The 21471-nt window shown below is 43.5% G+C and overlaps 1 protein-coding gene across 3 annotated transcripts in view; it reads left to right on the plus strand.

Moving 5' to 3' along the window:
• Positions 1 to 21471, plus strand: part of nek6 (NIMA-related kinase 6) — an 81552-nt gene that overhangs the window by 57503 nt on the left and 2578 nt on the right. For all 3 annotated transcript variants that reach the window (XM_020457935.2, XM_031802222.1, XM_020457934.2), the window contains exons 7-9: positions 2948 to 3055; positions 11132 to 11226; positions 20448 to 20561. In XM_020457935.2, the coding sequence (XP_020313524.1) occupies positions 2948 to 3055; positions 11132 to 11226; positions 20448 to 20561 (317 nt within the window). The remainder of the gene's footprint in view (positions 1 to 2947; positions 3056 to 11131; positions 11227 to 20447; positions 20562 to 21471) is intronic.

The raw sequence follows: 21471 nt of genomic DNA on the forward strand, positions 1-21471 counted from the left end.
AGTGAGGCGAAGACTTTTGTAGGATGACCTGGTGTCTAGAAGGGCAGCAAAGAAGCCACTTCTCTCCAGGAAAAACATCAGGGACAGACTGATATTCTGCAAACGGTACAGGGATTGGACTGCTGAGGACTGGGGTAAAGTCCTTTTCTCTGATGAATCCGCTTTCTGATTGTTTGGGGCATCCGGAAAAAAGCTTGTCCGGAGAACACAAGGTGAGCGCTACCATCAGTCCTGTGTCATGCCAACAGTGGGGTTGCTTCTCAGCCAAGGGAGTGGGCTCACTCACAATTTTGCCTAAAAACACAGCCATGAATAAAGGATGGTACCAGCACATCCTCCTAGAGCAACTTCCCCCAACCATCCAGGAACAGTTTGGTGACGAACAATGCCTTTTCAGGCATGATGGAGCACCTTGCCATAAGGCAAAAGTGATACAGTGGGGCAAACAAGTATTTAGTCAGCCACCAATTGTGCAAGTTCTCCCACTTAAAAAGATGAGAGAGGCCTGTAATTTTCATCATAGGTACACTTCAACTATGACAGACAAAATGAGAAAGAAAATCCAGAAAATCACATTGTAGGAATCTTTATGAATTTATTTGCAAATTATGGTGGAAAATAAGTATTTGGTCACCTACAAACAAGCAAGATTTCTGGCTCTCACAGACCTGTAACTTCTTCTTTAAGAGTAGCAGTTTGGGTCTAGAGTGTCTCCCCCTTTGAAGAGGGAGATGACCACGTCAGCTTTCCAATCTTTGGGGATCCCAGACGATACGAAAAAGAGGTTGAACAGGCTAGTAATAGGGGTTGCAACAATTTCGGCGGATAATTTTAGAAAGAGAGGGTCCAGATTGTCTAGCCCGGCTGATTTGTAGGGGTCCAGATTTTTTTCCACAACTGCATGGGTTGTTTGACCCTGACCTAAAAGACATAGCTCAGGTATTTAACAAGGGAAATTGGTTGCAGGTGTGCTCATATCGTAGAGATGCAAAAAGGACTCTAGTGCCCAAAAACCTGTATTAGTATGGGCAGTGCCATTGAGGACTGATACGTTGGGATATTTATACATCTCTATGGCATAGAGGTGCCTGCAGTTGAAGGGACAGTTAACCAAAAAGTGAAATTAAAGGAAAGTTAACTAAAAAGCATACATACACCAGTATCCTACACACCACAGAGCCCCACACACCACAGTGCCCCACACACCACAGAGCCCTACACACACCACAGAGCCCTACACACCACAGTACCCTACACACACCACAGTGCCCTACACACCACAGAGCCCTACACACCACAGTGCCCTACACACCACAGAGCCCTACACACCACAGAGCCCTACACACCACAGTGCCCTACACACCACAGAGCCCTACACACCACAGAGCCCTACACACCACAGAGCCCTACACACCACAGTACCCTACACACACCACAGTGCCCTACACACCACAGAGCCCTACACACCACAGTGCCCTACACACCACAGTGCCCTACACACCACAGAGCCCTACACACCACAGTACCCTACACACCACAGAGCCCTACACACCACAGTGCCCTACACACCACAGTGCCCTACACACCACAGTGCCCTACACACCACAGAGCCCTACACACCACAGTGCCCTACACACCACAGAGCCCTACACACCACAGTGCCCTACACACCACAGTGCCCTACACACCACAGTGCCCTACACACCACAGTGCCCTACACACCACAGTGCCCCACACACCACAGTGCCCTACACACCACAGTGCCCTACACACCACAGTGCCCTACACACCACAGTGCCCTACACACACCACAGAGCCCCACACACCACAGAGCCCCACACACCACAGTGCCCTACACACACCACAGTGCCCTACACACACCACAGTGCCCTACACACACCACAGAGCCCCACACACCACAGTGCCCTACACACACCACAGAGCCCTACACACACCACAGTGCCCTACACACACCACAGAGCCCCACACACCACAGTGCCCTACACACACCACAGAGCCCCACACACCACAGTGCCCTACACACACCACAGTGCCCTACACACACCACAGTGCCCTACACACCACAGTGCCCTACACACACCGCAGTGCCCTACACACACCACAGAGCCCCACACACCACAGTGCCCTACACACACCACAGTGCCCCACACACCACAGTGCCCTACACACACCACAGTGCCCTACACACACCACAGTGCCCTACACACACCACAGTGCCCTACACACACCACAGTGCCCTACACACACCACAGTGCCCTACACACCACAGTGCCCTACACACCACAGAGCCCCACACACCACAGTGCCCTACACACACCACAGAGCCCCACACACCACAGAGCCCCACACACCACAGAGCCCCACACACCACAGTGCCCTACACACACCACAGTGCCCTACACACACCACAGTACCCTACACACCACAGAGCCCCACACACCACAGTGCCCTACACACCACAGAGCCCCACACACCACAGTGCCCTACACACACCACAGAGCCCCACACACCACAGCGCCCTACACACCACAGTGCCCTACACACACCACAGAGCCCCACACACCACAGTGCCCTACACACACCACAGTGCCCTACACACACCACAGTACCCTACACATTACAGTGCCCCACATACCACAGCACCCCACACGCCACAGTGCCACAACACCACAGTGCCCTACACACCATCAAGGGAAAAGTGTTGCCATAGCCGACTATACCAAAGTCAACTGCCAGTGCACAGACTTGAGGTTGAGAAACACTGACCTAGGACATTGATTGAATTTATTTGATAATTTAAAATGCTCCTAAAACTATCATGCCAATGCAGAGAACTTAGATGACCTACATATATAAACCCAGTATTGTTAACAGCCACAGCTACCTTGATAAATAACATGAACCGTTTTCTCTTTCTTTGAGACAGACATCAAGCCAGCCAACGTGTTCATCACTGCTACAGGAGAGGTGAAGCTGGGAGACCTGGGACTGGGACGCTTCTTCAGCTCCAAGACTACCGCCGCACACTCCCTAGGTAACACACACACACACAGAAACAATCATGCACAGCAACACACACAGGAAAGTACACACAAATGCAACAAAAAAAACACACACACCAAACCTCATTGAAAAACACAAAAAAATGCCCGTGACAGGCATTTGAATTCAGTAAAGATCTACACATCTACCCACTGTACGGAAAGCACACAATCGTAGGCCTATGGCAAGTGACTGCACTATAGTCAACTAATTTGGCACACATAAACACACACGCACACATAAACACACACACACACATATTTACTCTACGTTGTTCATGTGTTTCACATAACCTCATGACCATAAACAGTCTTCAGTGGTGTTATGTGGACTGTGTCAATCAGTGGAGGCTGCTGAGGGGAGAACGGCTCATAATAATGGCCAGAACAGAGCAAATGGAATGGCATCAAACACCTGGAAACCATGTGTTTCATGTATTTGATACCACTTCACTGACTCCTATCCAGTCATTACCACGAGCCCGTTCTCCCCAATTAAGATGTCCTGTGGTCTATGTGTGCATTCCATAGGAAGTGCGCCCCTATATATAAAACTAACACAAATGTATGGTTGTATTGGACATGTGAGGCTTGCACTTCTATGTTTCTGTTCCATTCTCTGGATGATTCCGACTGTTTATCTCTCTTAGTTGGTCAGGATATCAATCCTGATAACACATCAACCCTGATAACATATCAACCCTGATAACATACCGACCCTGATAACATACCAACCCTGATAACATATCAACCCTGATAACATACCAACCCTGATAACATACCGACCCTGATAACATATCAACCCTGATAACATACCCATATAACATATCAACTCTGATAACATATCAACCCTGATAACATATCAACCCTGATAACATATCAACCCTGATAACATACCCATATAACATATCAACCCTGATAACATACCCATATAACATATCAACCCTGATAACATACCCATATAACATATCAACCCTGATAACATATCAACCCTGATAACATACCCATATAACATATCAACTCTGATAACATATCAACCCTGATAACATATCAACCCTGATAACATACCGACCCTGATAACATATCAACCCTGATAACATATCAACCTTGATAACATACCCTGATAACATATAAACCCTGATAACATATCAACCCTGATAACATATCAACCTTGATAACATACCCTGATAACATCAACCCTGATAACATATCAACCCTGATACCATATCAACCCTGATAACATACCGACCCTGATAACATACCAACCCTGGCAACATAACATACCCTGATAACATACCAACCCTGACAACATAACATACCCTGATAACATACCGACCCTGATAACATACCAACCCTGACAACATAGCATATCCTGATAACATACCAACCCTGATAACGTAACATACCCTGATAACATATCAACCCTGATAACATATCAACCCCGATAACATATCAACCCCGATAACATATCAACCCCGATAACATACCGACCCTGATAACATACCAACCCTGATAACATACCCTGATAACATATCAACCCTGATAACATATCAACCCTGATAACATACCCTGATAACATACCAACCCTGACAACATAACATATCCTGATAATATAACATACCCTGATAACATACCAACCCTGACAACATAACATATCCTGATAATATAACATACCCTGATAACATATCAACCCTGATAACATGGTCTTTAACCCATTAGATATTAATAAAGAGTAGATATAAACAATAAATATAATCATTGTGTTGATCCAGATACAAATTTCCTGAGATTTACCAGAGATGAGTCTATCACTTGTGATTACTATAATGTTAAGCAATTTAACAACCTGTATAGCAATTGATCTAATTCCAAGACAAGCTTATTTTCTACCTTTCATTTGAACATTCGCAGTCTTCCTAAAAATCATGACCACGTTGTTCATTATCCGTCTTCTCTCAATCATTCCATTGTTTCCCTTTCAGAAATATAGTTGACTGAAGAGACAACCTTGCTTTATGACTTGTCTCCTAATAATGCTGTTCACCACTGTACAACCTCATTAGTGGGAGGAGGGGCCATTTTAGTTTATACAAGTTTTAAATTCTTTGTAAGAGAGGACCTCGCACTTACATCTGATAACATTGATGTTGAATCTATTTTCATAGAAATTCCCTCCTGTTCATTTTTTGGGAGTAAAAAAGTGGTAATTACATGCATCTATCGGCCAGATTCTAACATTGGTAGATTCATGGATATCCTTGCATCAACCTTGGATTTCATTAATAATTCAAATAAAATGTGTTTTCTTTTGGGTGATTACAACAAACTTACTTAAAAGTGAGAACCACTCACTGACATCTGACTTTTTGACTATGTTATCTGTACCTCCTCATCTACATTTGAAGTTGGAAGTTTACATACACTTAGGTTTCAACCCAAAACATCTCTTGCCTTAGGTTCCAATATACAATACATGACAATCTATTACATTACATGAAGACCATATTGTAATTTTTCCTATAGAGTGCTGTAATACATTTTAATTGTCAGCCATAGGGTACAGTTGAAATTCTGAAGTTTACATACACTTAGGTTGGAGTCATTAAAACTCGTTTTTCAACCACTCCACAAATTTCTTGTTAACAAACTATAGTTTTGGCAAGTCGGTTAGGACATCTACTTTGTGCATGACAAGTAATTTTTCCAACGTTTGGTTACAGACAGATTATTTCACTTATAATTCACTGAATCACAATTCCATGGGTCAGAAGTTTACATACACTAAGCTGACTGTGCCTTTAAACAGCTTGGAAAATTCCAGAAAATTATGTCATGGCTTTAGAAGCTTCTGATAGGCTAATTAACATCATGTGAGTCAATTGGAGGTGTACCTGTGGATGTATTTCAAGGTCTACCTTCAAACTCAGTGCCTCTTTGCTTAACATCATGGAAAAATCAAATGACATCAGCCAAGACTTCAGAAAAATAATTGCCGACCTCCACAAGTCTGGTTCATCCTTGGGAGCAATTTCCAAACAGCTGAAGGTGCCACGTTCATCTGCACAAACAATAGTACGCAAGTATAAACACCATGGGACCACACAGCCGTCATACCGCTCAGGAAGGAGACGCGTTCTGTCTCCTAGAGATGAATGTACTTTGGTGCCAAAAGTGCAAATCAATCCCAGAACAACAGCAAAGGACCTTGTGAAGATGCTGGAGGAAACAGGTACAAAATTATCTATATCCACAGTAAAACGAGTCCTATATCGACATAACCTGAAAGGCCACTCAGCAAGGAAGAAGTCACTGCTCCAAAACCGCCATAAAAAATCCAGACTACGGTTTGCAACTGCACATGGGGACAAAGATCGTACATTTTGGAGAAATGTCCTCTGGTCTGATGAAACAAAAATAGAACTGTTTGGCCATAATGACCATTGTTTTGTTTGGAGGAAAAAGGGGGAGACTTGCAAGCCGAAGGACACCAACCCATCATGTTGTGGGAGTGCTTTGCTGCAGGAGGGACTGGTGCACTTCACAAAATAGATGGCATCATGAGGTAGGACAATTATGTGGATATATTGAAACAACATCTCAAGACATCAGTCAGGAAGTTAAATCGTGGTCGCAAATGGGTCTTCCAAATGGACAATGACCCCATGCATACTTCCAAAGTTGTGGCAAAATGGCTTAAGGACAACAAGGTCAAGGTATTGGAGTGGCCATCACAAAGCCCTGACCTCAATCCTATAGAACATTTATGGGCAGAACTGAAAAAGTGTGTGCGAGCAAGGAGGCCTACAAACCTGACTCCGTTACACCAGCTCTGTCAGGAGGAATGGGCCAAAATTCACCCAACTTATTGTGGAAGGCTACCCGAAACGTTTGACCCAAGTTAAACAATTTAAAGGCAATGCTACCAAATACTAATTGAGTGCATGTAAACTTCTGACCCACTGGGAATGTGATGAAAGAAATAAAAGCTGAAATCATTCTCTCTACTATTATTCAGACATTTCACATTCTTAAAATAAAGTGGTGATCCTAACTGACCTAAGACAGGGAATTTTTACTAGGATTAAATGTCAGGAATTGTGAAAAAATGAGTTTAAATGTATTTGGCTAAGGTGTATGTAAACTTCCCACTTCCAACTGTGTATATATATATATAACCCATTTTGAGGACTCAAACCTCTTCTAGAACACAAATTGTCTCTGTAGGGCCTGGCTACCAATAAAAACTTATGTTCACTTCAAAAAGTTTATTCTTAAATAACACAAACTCCAAAGCAAATCACTGGGAGAAAAATTGGTTTATTTGAGAAGGACAAATCAAGATGTTATGCTGTGAGGTAGATGTTCAGATGTTTAGTCTCCCCTGTCCTCAGCTTTTCTCCACTGGACAAAGGAACAGGATGCCATTTATAACCCCTCCCCCCTAGCCTGGGGTTGACCAATCAGAAGTCCTTGCAGTACAACTTGTCCAATGGCCAAATAAAAAGTATCCTGCTCTCGACTCAATGTACAGACCAATGAAATTATGGCACACGTAGCTCTGAGTTCAGGACGGACATTCCACAGATTCTAAACAGATGATGAACAGAAACCCAACTCCTATTTACATTGACAATTCCCTATTGACCATTAATTCTAGTACTCTCGTCCTCTCATCCTCTGCGTTGTGTATTTATCTTCTAAATATTTTAATACTTGGACATGTTTTGGAAAGGCACACACACCTGTCTGTATAAGGTCCCACAGTTGACAGTGCATGTCAGAGCAAAAACCAAATCATGAGGTCGTAGGAATTGTCCGTAGAGCTCAGTGACAGGATTGTGTCGAGGCACAAATATGGGGAAGGGTACCAAAACATTCTGCAGCATTAAAGGTCCCCAAGAACACAGTGGCCTCCATCAGTCTTAAATGGAAGAAGTTTGGAACCACCAAGTCTTCCTAGAGCTGGTCGTCCGGCCAAACTGAGCAATCAGGGGAGAAGAGCCTTGGTTAGGAAGTTGACCAAAAACCCAATGGTCAATCTGACAGAGTTCCAGAGTTCCTTTGTAGAGATGGGAGAACCTTCCAGAAGAACAACCATCTCTGCAGCACTCGACCAATCAGACCTTTATGGTAGAGTGGCCAGACCGAAGCCACTCCTCAGTAAAAGGCACATGACAGTCCGCTTAGATTTTGATAAAAGACACCTAAAGGACTCTCAGACTGTAATAAACCAGGTTCTCTGGTCTGATGAAACCAAGAACTCTTTGGCCTGAATGCTAAGCATCACGTCTGTAGAGAACCTGGCACCATCCGCCCAGAGAATCATGCTGAAAGGAGCAAAGAATGAAAGGAGCAAAGTACAGAGAGATGAAAGGAGCAAAGTACAGAGAGTTCCTGAAGTGAAGGTTCACCTTCCAACGGGACAACGACACTAAGCACACAGCAAGAACATGTAGGAGTGGCTTCGGGACAAGTCTCTGAATGTCCTTGAGTGGCCCAGCCAGAGCCCGGACTTGAACCTGATCGAACATCTCTGGAGAAACGTGAACATAGCTGTGCAGCGACGCTCCCCATCCAACCTGACAGAGCTTGAGGATCTGCAAAAAATAATGGGAGAAACTCCCCAAATACAAGTGTGCCAAGCTTGTGGCATCATACTCACAAAGACTCAAGTCTGTAATTCCTGCCAAAGGTGCTTCAACAAAGTACTGCGTAAAGGGTCTGAATACTTATGGAAATGTAATATTTCATTTTTTTTTATATAGATTTGCAAAGAATTTGCTTTGTCATTATGGAGTATTGTGTGTAGATTGATGGGGGAAAATGACAATTTAATCAATTTTAGAATAAGGCTGTAAGGTAACAAAATGTGGAACAAGTCAAGGGGTCTGAATACTCTCCTAATGCACTGTAATTGGTTATATAGTTATGTTTATGTTAGAGAATGATGTGTTGATGCAAATGGCTGTGCATATACCAGAGCCAAGATATCTTGTGTTGTGCCTTTGTTATTCCCAATCTATATCAATGACCTTGCTGCTGGGTCTTCTACCGTACTTCCTATTCACTTTGCTGATGATACCAATTTTATTTTATCACAAAATAATTTTGAATCACTAATTAATGAAGCCATCTCAGGCATAGCCAAATTTTCTGAATGGTTCCAGATAAACAAATGATCTTGAAATGTATAAAGAAATCAAACTTTTTTGTATTCACTAGTAAGAATAAAAATTATAGTAAAAAAAAAGACCCAGAATCTCTATTGATGGGAATGAAATGGAACAATTCACAATTACTAGATTCCACTGAGTTTTAATTTATGAAAAGTTCTACTGGAAAGATCATATACAATTTGTCTGCAGCAAAGTGATGAAATCTGTTAGTATTTTACCTTTATTTAACTAGGCAAGTCAGTTAAGAACAAATTCTTATTTACAATGACAGCAACTTAACTCTTTTCTATAGCTTAATTGACCCATATCTCAATTACTGGAATATTTTCTGGGCCAGTACATATATATGCCTTCTAACTACACAAATGACTCATCCTGCAAAATACATTTGCAAGACTAGCCACCTCCTCTAATTACCTGGCTCCATCTGCACTGGGAGTCAGTCAGCCTGATGAACCAAACTGCTCAGTAATCTTCTCCATATAACCGAACACTCACACATTCTTCATATCAGCCCTTGGGTGTCCAACCACACCTGCACATTGTTTTTATTTATCTGTATTGTTATCTATCACTTGTTTTCTTTGGTGCAAATAAATAAAACTCAAAAATAAAACTAGCCTCAGAGAGCAACACCTTTTTAACAAACCCTCTCCGGTCTCCTTGGCAACTGCTCACAGTATCATGCTTTACTAAGGTTGCTGACCTACGCATGCGTTTGCATATGTAAATATATTCTGTGTCTGCTTTCCCCCCTTTAGGTAGAGATGGAAAGATGGGCTGGGTTTTAGGGGTTTTGGGCTGGAGATGGAATAATTGTCGAACCAATAGATGGGCTGGGTTTTAGGGAGTTTGGGCTGGAGATGGAATAATTGTCGAACCAATAGACGGGCTGGGTTTTAGGGAGTTTGGGCTGGAGATGGAATAATTGTCGAACCAATAGATGGGCTGGGTTTTAGGGGGTTTGGGCTGGAGATGGAATAATTGTCAAACCAATAGATGGGCTGGGTTTTAGGGGGTTTGGGCTGGAGATGGAATGATTGTCGAACAAATTAACATATGATGCATGTTGGTTTTGTGGATCGACTTGTCACCCCCAAAAAAGTATCAGTGTATTGTCGCTAGTGAGGTGATTTATATATTGGTATTTGATTCTCTTTCCATTATTAGCTGCTGGTCTTGGGGCCCTATTCAATCAAAAGTTGGCTAAATGATTTTGGGTATAAAAATATGCAGTAAGTCATGTCAGAAGCTAGCAGATTAGTTACCAACAACAGCTGCGAATTACACGTTTTGAAGTTCACTTTCCTTGTTTTGGCTAACAACACTCATGAATACTGCACTGTGGGTCAGAGTGCAGTATTTATTTGGTTTCATAGCACAAAGTTTTGTTAGCACATTTCTCACACTGGCTTTTAGCCACAGAGGGAACAGGCCTGCCCCGGCAAGTTCAGGGGGGTGCCTAGCAACACGTTTCTTGGAGGAAGTCAACATATGCATTGAGCGACAAAGTCCCATGATTTGTGACTTTGTTTGGACCGAACAGCACGACAGCTAAAATGGCTTTGGAAAAAAAAGATTTTAGCTAATAGAGAAACATATCTAACTAACTAACTACATTATGGCATTCACTAATCATAAAATATTGACATATAAAATAAAATGTAGGTACATTTGTGGACAGAATTCATGTTTACTCAACCTTTTAAGTGTATTTTGTATTGTCACTATCCACTCCCCATTGGCAAATCAATTGGAATTGCAAAGTGTTGCGGTAGTCATCAGAAAAGCTATGTATTAATGATTGCTCAAGCCCTATGTATTTGTCTCAATTTCAAATGTACGATTTATTGTTAAAAAGCAGTTGTCTAAAACCAGACCTTTTTGTCTCAGTGGGGACACCGTACTACATGTCTCCAGAGAGGATTCACGAGGGTGGCTACAACTTCAAGTCAGACATCTGGTCCCTGGGATGCCTTCTCTATGAGGTAGGTTTACTTCTTTTTCATTTGAGTCATTTAGGAAACAGTCTTATCCAGAGCAACTTACAGGCGCAATTAGCGTTAAGTGCCTTGCTCAAGGGCACGTCAACAGATGTTTCACCTATTCTGCTCGGGGGTCCGAACCAGCGATCTTTCGATTAATAGTCCAACGCCCATAACCGCTAGGCTACCTGCTGCTTAACAGGTGAGAGTTAGTGCTCGGCTAGATCACACTCCTGCATACCCACTAGCTCTCCAGGAAACATTTAGACATCTGAAACACAGTAGGACTGCGGACCCTCAAACGATCAATTAAACTAAATCCTGCTTGGCTGGCAGAAACACATCTAGATGGAGAGGCCTATGTAATTGTAGTTGAAACACTGATTACTATTCCCAATACAATTCAATGGAAATTATACCCCCGGTTTGGCTGGGGTAGGCCATCATTGCAAATAAGAATTTGTTCTGAACTGACTTGCCTAGTTACATTTAAAAATAGAAAACATCCTTAATATTAGCGATTGTGCACCAGCTGTTAACAGAGACAGACCCCTGACCTGACGTCGCCGTTCTGTCCTGCTGATGTACAGAAAACCCAGCTAGATTTGTATTTTCCATATCCTTGTTCATCCACGACTCATGAAGCATAGGATATTATAGTTCTTCGGATCACGTTGATAGGATAGTCTCGAATGGAGCTCGTCCGGGTTATTATCCAGGGATTGCACGTTCGCCAATAGAACGGATGGTGGGGGCAGTTTATCCACTCGCCAACGTAGTCCCTTCAGGTATCCCGCACGCCGGCCTCTATAACGCTGTCTCTTCCTCCTTTGAGTGTCAGGGATTTGGAACTGGTCCGAGATGAGCAGTATGTCTTTCACTTCCGATTCATTGAAGTAGAAATTCTCATCCAAATTGAGGTTAGTGATCACTGTTTTGATGTCCAGAAGCTCTTTTAGATCATAGGAAACGATGGCGGAAACACTACAGTGCCTTCAGAAAGTATTGTTTTTGTTGTGTTACAAGGTGGGATTTCAATAGATTTGTCATTTTTTGAAAATGACCCACACAAAGTATTTGTATTTTGTATTTCTTATGTATCCCTATTAGCTTCTGCCAAAGTAATGTCAAAGCGGAAGAAGATTAGAACATTTGAAAACATGTATGAAAAATAAAACAGTAATATACACCATATATACAAAAGTATGTAGACACCCCTTCAAATGTGTGGATTCAACTTTCAGCCACACCCGTTGCCGACAGCTGTATCAAATTGAGCACACCGCCATGCAATCTCCATAGACAAACATTGGCAGTATAATGGCCGTATAGTGCTCAGTGACTTTCAACGTGGCACCATCATAGGATGCCACCTTTCCATCAAGTCCGTTTGTCAAATGTCTGCCCTGCTAGAGCTGCCCCAGTCAACTGTAAGTGCTGTTATTGTGAAGTGTAAACATCTAGGAGCAACAATGGCTTAGCCACGAAGTGGTAGGCCACACAAGCTCACAGAACAGGACCACCAAGTGCTGAATCTCTCAGCATGTAAAAATCCTTGGTTGCTACACTTACTACCGAGTTCCAAACTGTCTCTGGAAGCAACGTCAGCACAATAACTGTTAGTTGGGAGCTTCATAAAATGGGTTTCTATGGCCGAGCAGCCGCCAACAAGTATAAGATTACCATGCGCAATGCCAAGCATCTGCTGGAGTGGTGTAAAGCTTGCCGCCATTGGACTCTGGAGCAGCGGAAACGCGTTCTCTGGAGTGATAAATCACGCTTCACCATCTGGCAGTCTGACGGACGAATCTGGGATTGGCAAATGCATAGCGCCAACTGTAAAGTTTGGCGGAGGAGGAATATTGGTCTGGGGCTGTTCCTAGGCATTTATGGGGCACCTGACAAGACACATCGTATCTCACCTCAGTGTTGTATAGCGACTGAGTTATAGTACAAATACAAATATAGTATGGAGAAAAGTGAGAATTTTAAGTGAGAGTTTTTTTTTTACTTCTCTCCACTTAAATTTTTTTATAGTTTCCCTCCCCACTAATTATTTGCTGTACGGATGTGTGTGTAACTGTGTGTGTGTGCGCACACAAAATTAACAGAAATAGCTCATAATTCCATTATTCTGGATGCTGACACCGTGTCAGCGTTATTAAACTGTCAATAGCAATGCTTCTTCAGTCAGTCATGGACTTGGCATTCTTTGTTGATAAAGACTAGGGGCTGCATCACAAATGGCACCCTATTCCTTATATAGTGCATTACTTTTGACCAGAGCCCTATGGGAGCCCTATGGGCCCTGGTCATAAATAATGCACTACATAGGGAATAGGGTTCCATTTGGGATGAAGGCTAGAGCTCGCTGGGCCTAAGGAGCTGTGTGCTGTGTTGTGAGGGAAGCTGAATGGTCAGCAGTATGTGTTGTGAGGGAAGCTGAATGGTCAGCAGTATGTGTTGTGAGGGAAGCTGAATGGTCAGCAGTATATGTTGTGGGGGAAGCTGAATGGTCAGCAGTATGTGTTGTGATGGAAGCTGAATGGTCAGCAGTATGTGTTGTGATGGAAGCTGAATGGTCAGCAGTATGTGCTGTGATGGAAGCTGAATGGTCAGCAGTATGTGTTGTGAGGGAAGCTGAATGGTCAGCAATATGTGTTGTGAGGGAAGCTGAATGGTCAGCAGTATATGTTGTGAGGGAAGCTGAATGGTCAGCAGTATGTGTTGTGATGGAAGCTGAATGGTCAGCAGTATATGTTGTGAGGGAGACTGAATGGCCAGCAGTATGTGTTGTGAGGGAAGCTGAATGATCCGCAGTATATGTTGTGAGGGAAGCTGAATGGCCAGCAGTATGTGTTGTGAGGGAGGCTGAATGGCCAGCAGTTTGTGTTGTGACGGAGGCTGAATGGCCAGCAGTATGTGTTGTGAGGGAGGCTGAATGGCCAGCAGTATGTGTTGTGAGGGAAGCTGAATGGTCAGCAGTATGTGTTGTGAGGGAAGCTGAATGATCAGCAGTATATGTTGTGAGGGAAGCTGAATGGCCAGCAGTATGTGTTGTGAGGGAGGCTGAATGGCCAGCAGTATGTGTTGTGAGGGAGGCTGAATGGCCAGCAGTTTGTGTTGTGAGGGAGGCTGAATGGCCAGCAGTATGTGTTGTGAGGGAGGCTGAATGGCCAGCAGTTTGTGTTGTGAGGGAGGCTGAATGGCCAGCAGTATGTGTTGTGAGGGAAGCTGAATGGCCAGCAGTTTGTGTTGTGAGGGAAGCTGAATGGCCAGCAGTATGTGTTGTGAGGGAAGCTGAATGGCCAGCAGTTTGTGTTGTGAGGGAGGCTGAATGGCCAGCAGTTTGTGTTGTGAGGGAAGCTGAATGGCCAGCAGTTTGTGTTGTGAGGGAGGCTGAATTGCCAGCAGTTTGTGTTGTGAGGGAAGCTGAATGGCCAGCAGTTTGTGTTGTGAGGGAGGCTGAATGGCCAGCAGTTTGTGTTGTGAGGGAAGCTGAATGGCCAGCAGTTTGTGTTGTGAGGGAGCCTGAATGGCCAGCAGTTTGTGTTGTGAGGGAAGCTGAATGGCCAGCAGTTTGTGTTGTGAGGGAGGCTGAATTGCCAGCAGTATGCCTCTCTCACATCTTCCATGCAGCATCACCAGGTCACTGCATGGAATGTAATTCTCAACTATTCAAATCAAATCAAATCAAATCAAATTTATTTATATAGCCCTTCGTACATCAGCTGATATCTCAAAGTGCTGTACAGAAACCCAGCCTAAAACCCCAAACAGCAAGCAATGCAGGTGGAGAAGCACAGTGGCTAGGAAAAACTCCCTAGAAAGGCCAATACCTAGGAAGAAACCTAGAGAGGAACCAGGCTATGTGGGGTGGCCAGTCCTCTTCTGGCTGTGCCGGGTGGAGATTATAACAGAACATGGTCAAGATGTTCAATGTTCATAAATGACCAGCATGGTCGAATAATAATAAGGCAGAACAGTTGAAACTAGAGCAGCAGCACAGTCAGGTGGAAGTTGAAACTGGAGCAGCAGCATGGCCAGGTAGACTGGGGACAGCAAGGAGTCATCATGTCAGGTAGTCCTGGGGCATGGTCCTAGGGCTCAGGTCAGTTGAAACTGGAACAGCAGCATGGCCAGGTGGACTGGGGACAGCAAGGAGTCATCATGTCAGGTAGTCCTGGGGCATGGTCCTAGGGCTCAGGTCCTCCGAGAGAGAGAAAGAAAGAGAGAAGGAGAGAATTAGAGAACGCACACTTAGATTCACACAGGACACCGAATAGGACAGGAGAAGTACTCCAGATATAACAAACTGACCCCAGCCCCCCGACACATAAACTACTGCAGCATAAATACTGGAGGCTGAGACAGGAGGGGTCAGGAGACACTGTGGCCCCATCCGAGGACACCCCCGGACAGGGCCAAACAGGAAGGATATAACTATTCTCTCTCTCTGTCGGTCTCTGCTTATACTTACATATAAAATGTCCCTCTGTCTCTCTCTTTGTCTTGCTCTTCTCTGCCATGGGACAAACAATATCGAAATCAAGAAAATTGATAGGGAGTCTCACAGAGTTTTAAATGGGAATCAGAGAGAGAACGTCAATGTTAAAGTGATTTGATTTTCATTCCAAGAGTCTCACTTGACAGACTGTTAACATACATTTTCAAATTGAGTAGCTGTCTAGTGCACGCAATATTTTGGTTCTGGATTCTGAAAATACAATTCCACTGGACTAGAGTTATTTAGACTCAGATGTTTTTCCAAAGAAAGTACTGAAGAGAGAGAGATATATAATCCTATCTCATGCAGACACCATGATAATCTTCAAAGAACCTGGCTGATTGATATTCAGATACACGGAAGGTGGGAGCCAATATAACCACAATTAGAAATCTTTCACCGTTTTCTTCCACTCACTAAAACAAAAATCCTGAAAATCACATTGTATGATTTTTAAGTAATTGATTTGCATTTTATTGCATGACATCAGTATTTGATACATCAGAAAAGCAGAACTTAATATTTGGTACAGAAACCTATGTTTGCAATTTCAGAGATCATACGTTTCCTGTAGTTCTTGACCAGGTTTGCACACACTGCAGCAGGGATTTTGGCCCACTCCTCCATACAGATCTTCTCCAGATCCCTCAGGTTTCAGGGCTGTCGCTGGGAAATACGGACTTTCAGCTCCCTCCAAAGATTTTCTATTGGGTTCAGGTCTGGAGACTGGCTAGGCCACTCCAGGACCTTGAGATGCTTTTTACGGAGCCACTCCTTAGTTGCCCTGGCTGTGTGTTTCGGGTCATTGTCATGCTGGAAGACCCAGCCACGACCCATCTTCAATGCTCTTACTGAGGGAAGGAGGTTGTTGGCCAAGATCTCGCGATACATGGCCCCATCCATCCTCCCCTCAATACGGTGCAGTCGGCCTGTCCTCTTTGCAGAAAAGCATCCCCAAAGAATGATGTTTCCACCTCCATGCTTCACGGTTGGGATGGTGTTCTTGGGGTTGTACTCATCCTTCTTCTTCCTCCAAACACGGCGAGTGGAGTTTAGACCAAAAAGCTATATTTTTGTCTCATCAGACCACATGACCTTCTCCCATTCCTCCTCTGGATCATCCAGATGGTCATTGGCAAACTTCAGACGGGCCTGGACATGCGCTGGCTTGAGCAGGGGGACCTTGCGTGTGCTGCAGGATTTTATTCCATGACGGCGTAGTGTGTTACTAATGGTTTTCTTTGAGACTGTGGTCCCAGCTCTCTTCAGGTCATTGACCAGGTCCTACTGTGTAGTTCTGGGCTGATCCCTCACCTTCCTCATGATCATTGTTGCCCCACGGGGTGAGATCTTGCATGGAGCACCAGACCGAGGGTCATCTTGAACTTCTTAAATTTTCGAATAATTGTGCCAACAGTTGTTGCCTTCTCACCAAGCTGATTGCCTATTGTCCTGTAGCCCATCCCAGCCTTGTGCAGGTCTACAATTTTATCCCTGATGTCCTTACACAGCTCTCTGGTCTTGGCCATTGTGGAGAGGTTGGAGTCTGTTTGATTGAGTGTGTGAACAGGTGTCTTTTATACAGGTAACGAGTTCAAACAGGTGCAGTTAATTACAGGTAATGAGTGGAGAACAGGAGGGCTTCTTAAAGAAAAACTAACAGGTCTGTGAGAGCCGGAATTCTTACTGGTTGGTAGGTGATCAAATACTTATGCCATGTAATAAAATGCAAATGAATTACTTAAAAATCATACAATGTGATTTTCTGGATTTTTGTTTTAACGTCTCTCACAGTTGAAGTGTACCTATGATCAAAATTACAGACCTCTACATGCTTTGTAAGTAGGAAAACCTGCAAAATCGGCAGTGTATCAAATACTTGTTCTCCCCACTGTATATGAATAAATATGTGAATGCTTTCTGAAAGGCAAGGAGGGTAGCAATATCCTTTCTGAAAGCATTGTATCTTAACAGTGCTGTATAGTTCCCCCTCCTTCCCTGTGTGTGTGTGTGTGTGTGTGTGCGTCCCCTATCCTCTCCCTTTGCCTACCCTCTGTCTGGCCCAATCCCAAATCAATCCCTAAGGCCTATGCCCCATGCACTTGTGGAGATTTGAGAGCATTTCCCCTTGCCCTCTGATAGGCTAGCTAGGTGGAAGTTTCACCATGTTGCTTATACCAATCATATCGTCTCACATCTTCACAAGTGCATAGGGTTTAGAGGTCTATTTGGGATTGGGCCACTGATCATGCTAATGAGCATGGGTCACAGCTCAGGGTCAAAGGTTTCAATCGGATTCCTCCCTATTAAAAATATAACCATCTCTATCAGGCAAGTCCACTCAGCCCATCTCACCATGACCAGGCATGAGAATGAAAGAAATGAGAGATTGAGAGATAATAAGTAATGATGAAATTAATGATGATGAAATACATTTCTTATTATACACTGGGTGGTTCGAGCCCTGAATGCTAATTGGCTGACAGTGCCAATATATCCTCCAAACACCGGCTTCGAGGGATTATCACTTTATTATTATCACGGGTTACCAACATATTCAAATAGTGGTTGACATATTGACACACATAAACTTTTAAAAAATGAATTTATTCATACCATTTCATCCTTCCACAAGACATAGTCCCGACACAAATCTAGGGTTGCTAGAGACGCGAACCAGTCATTCAGTCTCTTTGTTTTGTATCTATGGGATGTGACCCAGTTGTTCAGTCTTTTTGTTCTGTATCTATGGGATGTGACCCAGTCGTTCAGTCTCTTTGTTTTGTATCTATGGGATGTGACCCAGTTGTTCAGTCTTTTTGTTTTGTATCAATGGGATGTGACCCAGTCGTTCAGTCTCTTTGTTCTGTATCTATGGGATGTGACCCAGTCGTTCAGTCTTTTTGTTCTGTATCTATGGGATGTGACCCAGTCGTTCAGTCTTTTTGTTCTGTATCTATGGGATGTGACCCAGTCGTTCAGTCTTTTTGTTCTGTATCTATGGACGCGACCCAGTCGTTCAGTCTTTTTGTTTTGTATCTATGGGATGTGACCCAGTCGTTCAGTCTTTTTGTTCTGTATCTATGGGATGTGACCCAGTCGTTCAGTCTTTTTGTTCTGTATCTATGGGATGTGACCCAGTTGTTCAGTCTTTTTGTTCTGTATCTATGGATGCGACACAGTCACTCAGTCTTTTTGTTCTGTATCTATGGACACGATCCAGTTGTTCGTTCTAAAATGTTCCATTGCCATACTGGCTGCCAACGTTGTTATCCCTTGCCTGCTAGCTAGCCAACTACGGATAAACTTAGTCACGTCAAACAGTGCAGCCAGAATAACAGCACAGTAGTTACATTTGCACTTATTTAAGCTGTTTTCTAGTGACACTTATTTCAATACATCATAACAATGAGCTAATGAGGCACGATTTTCCCTGGCATAGAAAATGTCCTCACTCGTCAGGACACTGTTGTTCAGAGGAGCTAGCCAACAACACAGCTACAGTAACACATTCATTTGACCTTTTTTCAATATCATTTTTGTGATATATATCCATAAAAATGATGCCAGCCGATTCATGATTTCGACTGGCTAAGAAACGCTGTCTGTCTGTCTTGTCCCAACACGTTCTTTACTATGGGACAGCTGGTATTAAAACAATGTTGCAAATGTTAGAGAAACAGACAGCAAGTTTTATACAAATCTCTGCTGTTGAAAACCTAATTTTATTCTAAAAGAAATGTGAGATAATGTCTAGATGCTTTTTATAGTGGAGATCAAGTTTATAAAGTGCCTGGCTGGGCTGATGATCCAGCGGATTGCGTAGTCAGATGGAACAGAGTAAAAAGGAATTTTAACATCATAGATTTAGCCGGTGATAACTTGTGGAATAGACACTAGCTGGAATGCGGTACTAACCAATCAGCAATCAGGATTAGACCCACCCGTTGTATAACAGACCGTACACCACGGGTATGACAAAATATGTATTTTTACTTCTCTAATTATTTTGGTAACCAGTTTATAATAGCAATAAGGCACCTCGGTGGTTTGTGGTATATGGCCAATATACCACGGCTAAGGGCTGTGTCAGCGTTGCATTGTGCCTAAGAACATCCCTTAGCCGTGGTATATTGGCCATATACCACACCACTTTGGGACTTATTGCTTAATCATAAAGAGGGTATAAAATGCTTTTGATTTCTACTTTCATGATTTATGAACTGAGAAGCTCATATGGTCAGATATGGTCAGTTGGCTTCTTTAAATCTGCCTAATTTGTGATAATGATGGCTTGAGTTTAGCTTGAGTAAACACCTAGCTACTGCAAAAGCTGTGCACCAGTCCAGTGTCCTGTCATTTTTCTATGGAATTAATATCCTAACTAATGAGTCATCACAAGAGTATGAACTCTAAAGCACACAGCATGAATGGAATATTATCACCCAGGTTACATAATCCATACAACCACTCCTTCCAAACACATAGTAGTATGTCCTGTATATATTAGCCGTGTTTCTGAGCAATGACAAACCCAACATTCATACAATATAAATACTTTCAGGAAGGTGCACTTCCTTGCAGGCAGGAAGTGCAGTACAGGATATTGCTTCATCCTATTTTTATATCATTTTTTTGTACTCATCCACCCAATAACCACTGGTGTGATTTTGTTATAATGGCGTTGTTATAATCCAGAATATTTTTTCTGTAACAGATGGCTGCGTTGCAGAGTCCATTCTATGGGGACAAGATGAACCTCCTCTCTCTGTGTCAAAAGATTGAGCAGTGTGACTACCCTCCACTCCCACCTGACCACTACTCTGAGAAGGTAAGAACAGGTCAGAGTAGAACCTCCAAGAACTCATTTGGAAGTTGCATTAGGTTGAATTTCACAATGTCATTCTCATTAAAAGCAAGTCTAAGAAGTGGTAGATCTGGTCTATGTGCGCTAATTCTTTGCTTCCCGGTATTAAGTTACGTTTTTGCATCTTTTACTTTGGGTTTTGTACACCAACTTCAAACAGCTGAAAACACAATGAAAAAGGGCCTCACTCTGAGCCACTCTTTTCAGTCATTGGCAGTTTAAGAGAGCAGTGTCAGAGACTGATTAGCTACAGCACTACTCCACTGGCACAGTATGACAGAAGAGGAGCAAGACTGACAGCACTTTAAATGAGGCCAGACAAAGCCTTGTACACCATCACTCTACCAGATTAGCCTTCCACACATAGCACTTTCTGCCCTTCACCACCATGCCTCTCCATCTCGCCCTTTCTCATTCTCCCTCTCATTCTCTGGTGTAGCCCCAATCTGTCTGCCTGCATGTCTGTCTCTCTGCTGCTCCATCTCTCACTCTTTTGTCCCATTCTCTCTCCTCATCTTGTTCTCTGAGTGCAGCCCTTGTCTATTTTCCTCCCTTTTTGCCCCTCTCTATCTAGTGCTGCACCTGTCTCCCCTTTTCCATGTCTCTCCATCTCTCTCTCTCGTCTTGCTCCCTCTCCCCGGTCTTGTTTTTTGCTGAGCGAAGTGACAGCTCGGTGTTAGCTGCTTTGGCGATTTAAAGGTCAGGACTCCAACAGCTCATGTCGCCACTCAAATCAGAGCTCTGGAAATGGGGTTTAAGACAGGCGCAGGACACGCTGTGTCACTAAGGTGTTTCTCCCCCCATCCCCGCCATCGCCTTTGATTGGCATTAGAGGCCCTCTTTCTGTCGAAACTGACGAAACAACAAGGCACAG

The sequence above is a fragment of the Oncorhynchus kisutch genome, linkage group LG23 (genome assembly GCF_002021735.2).
Source record: "Oncorhynchus kisutch isolate 150728-3 linkage group LG23, Okis_V2, whole genome shotgun sequence".
Classification (NCBI taxonomy): domain Eukaryota; kingdom Metazoa; phylum Chordata; class Actinopteri; order Salmoniformes; family Salmonidae; genus Oncorhynchus; species Oncorhynchus kisutch.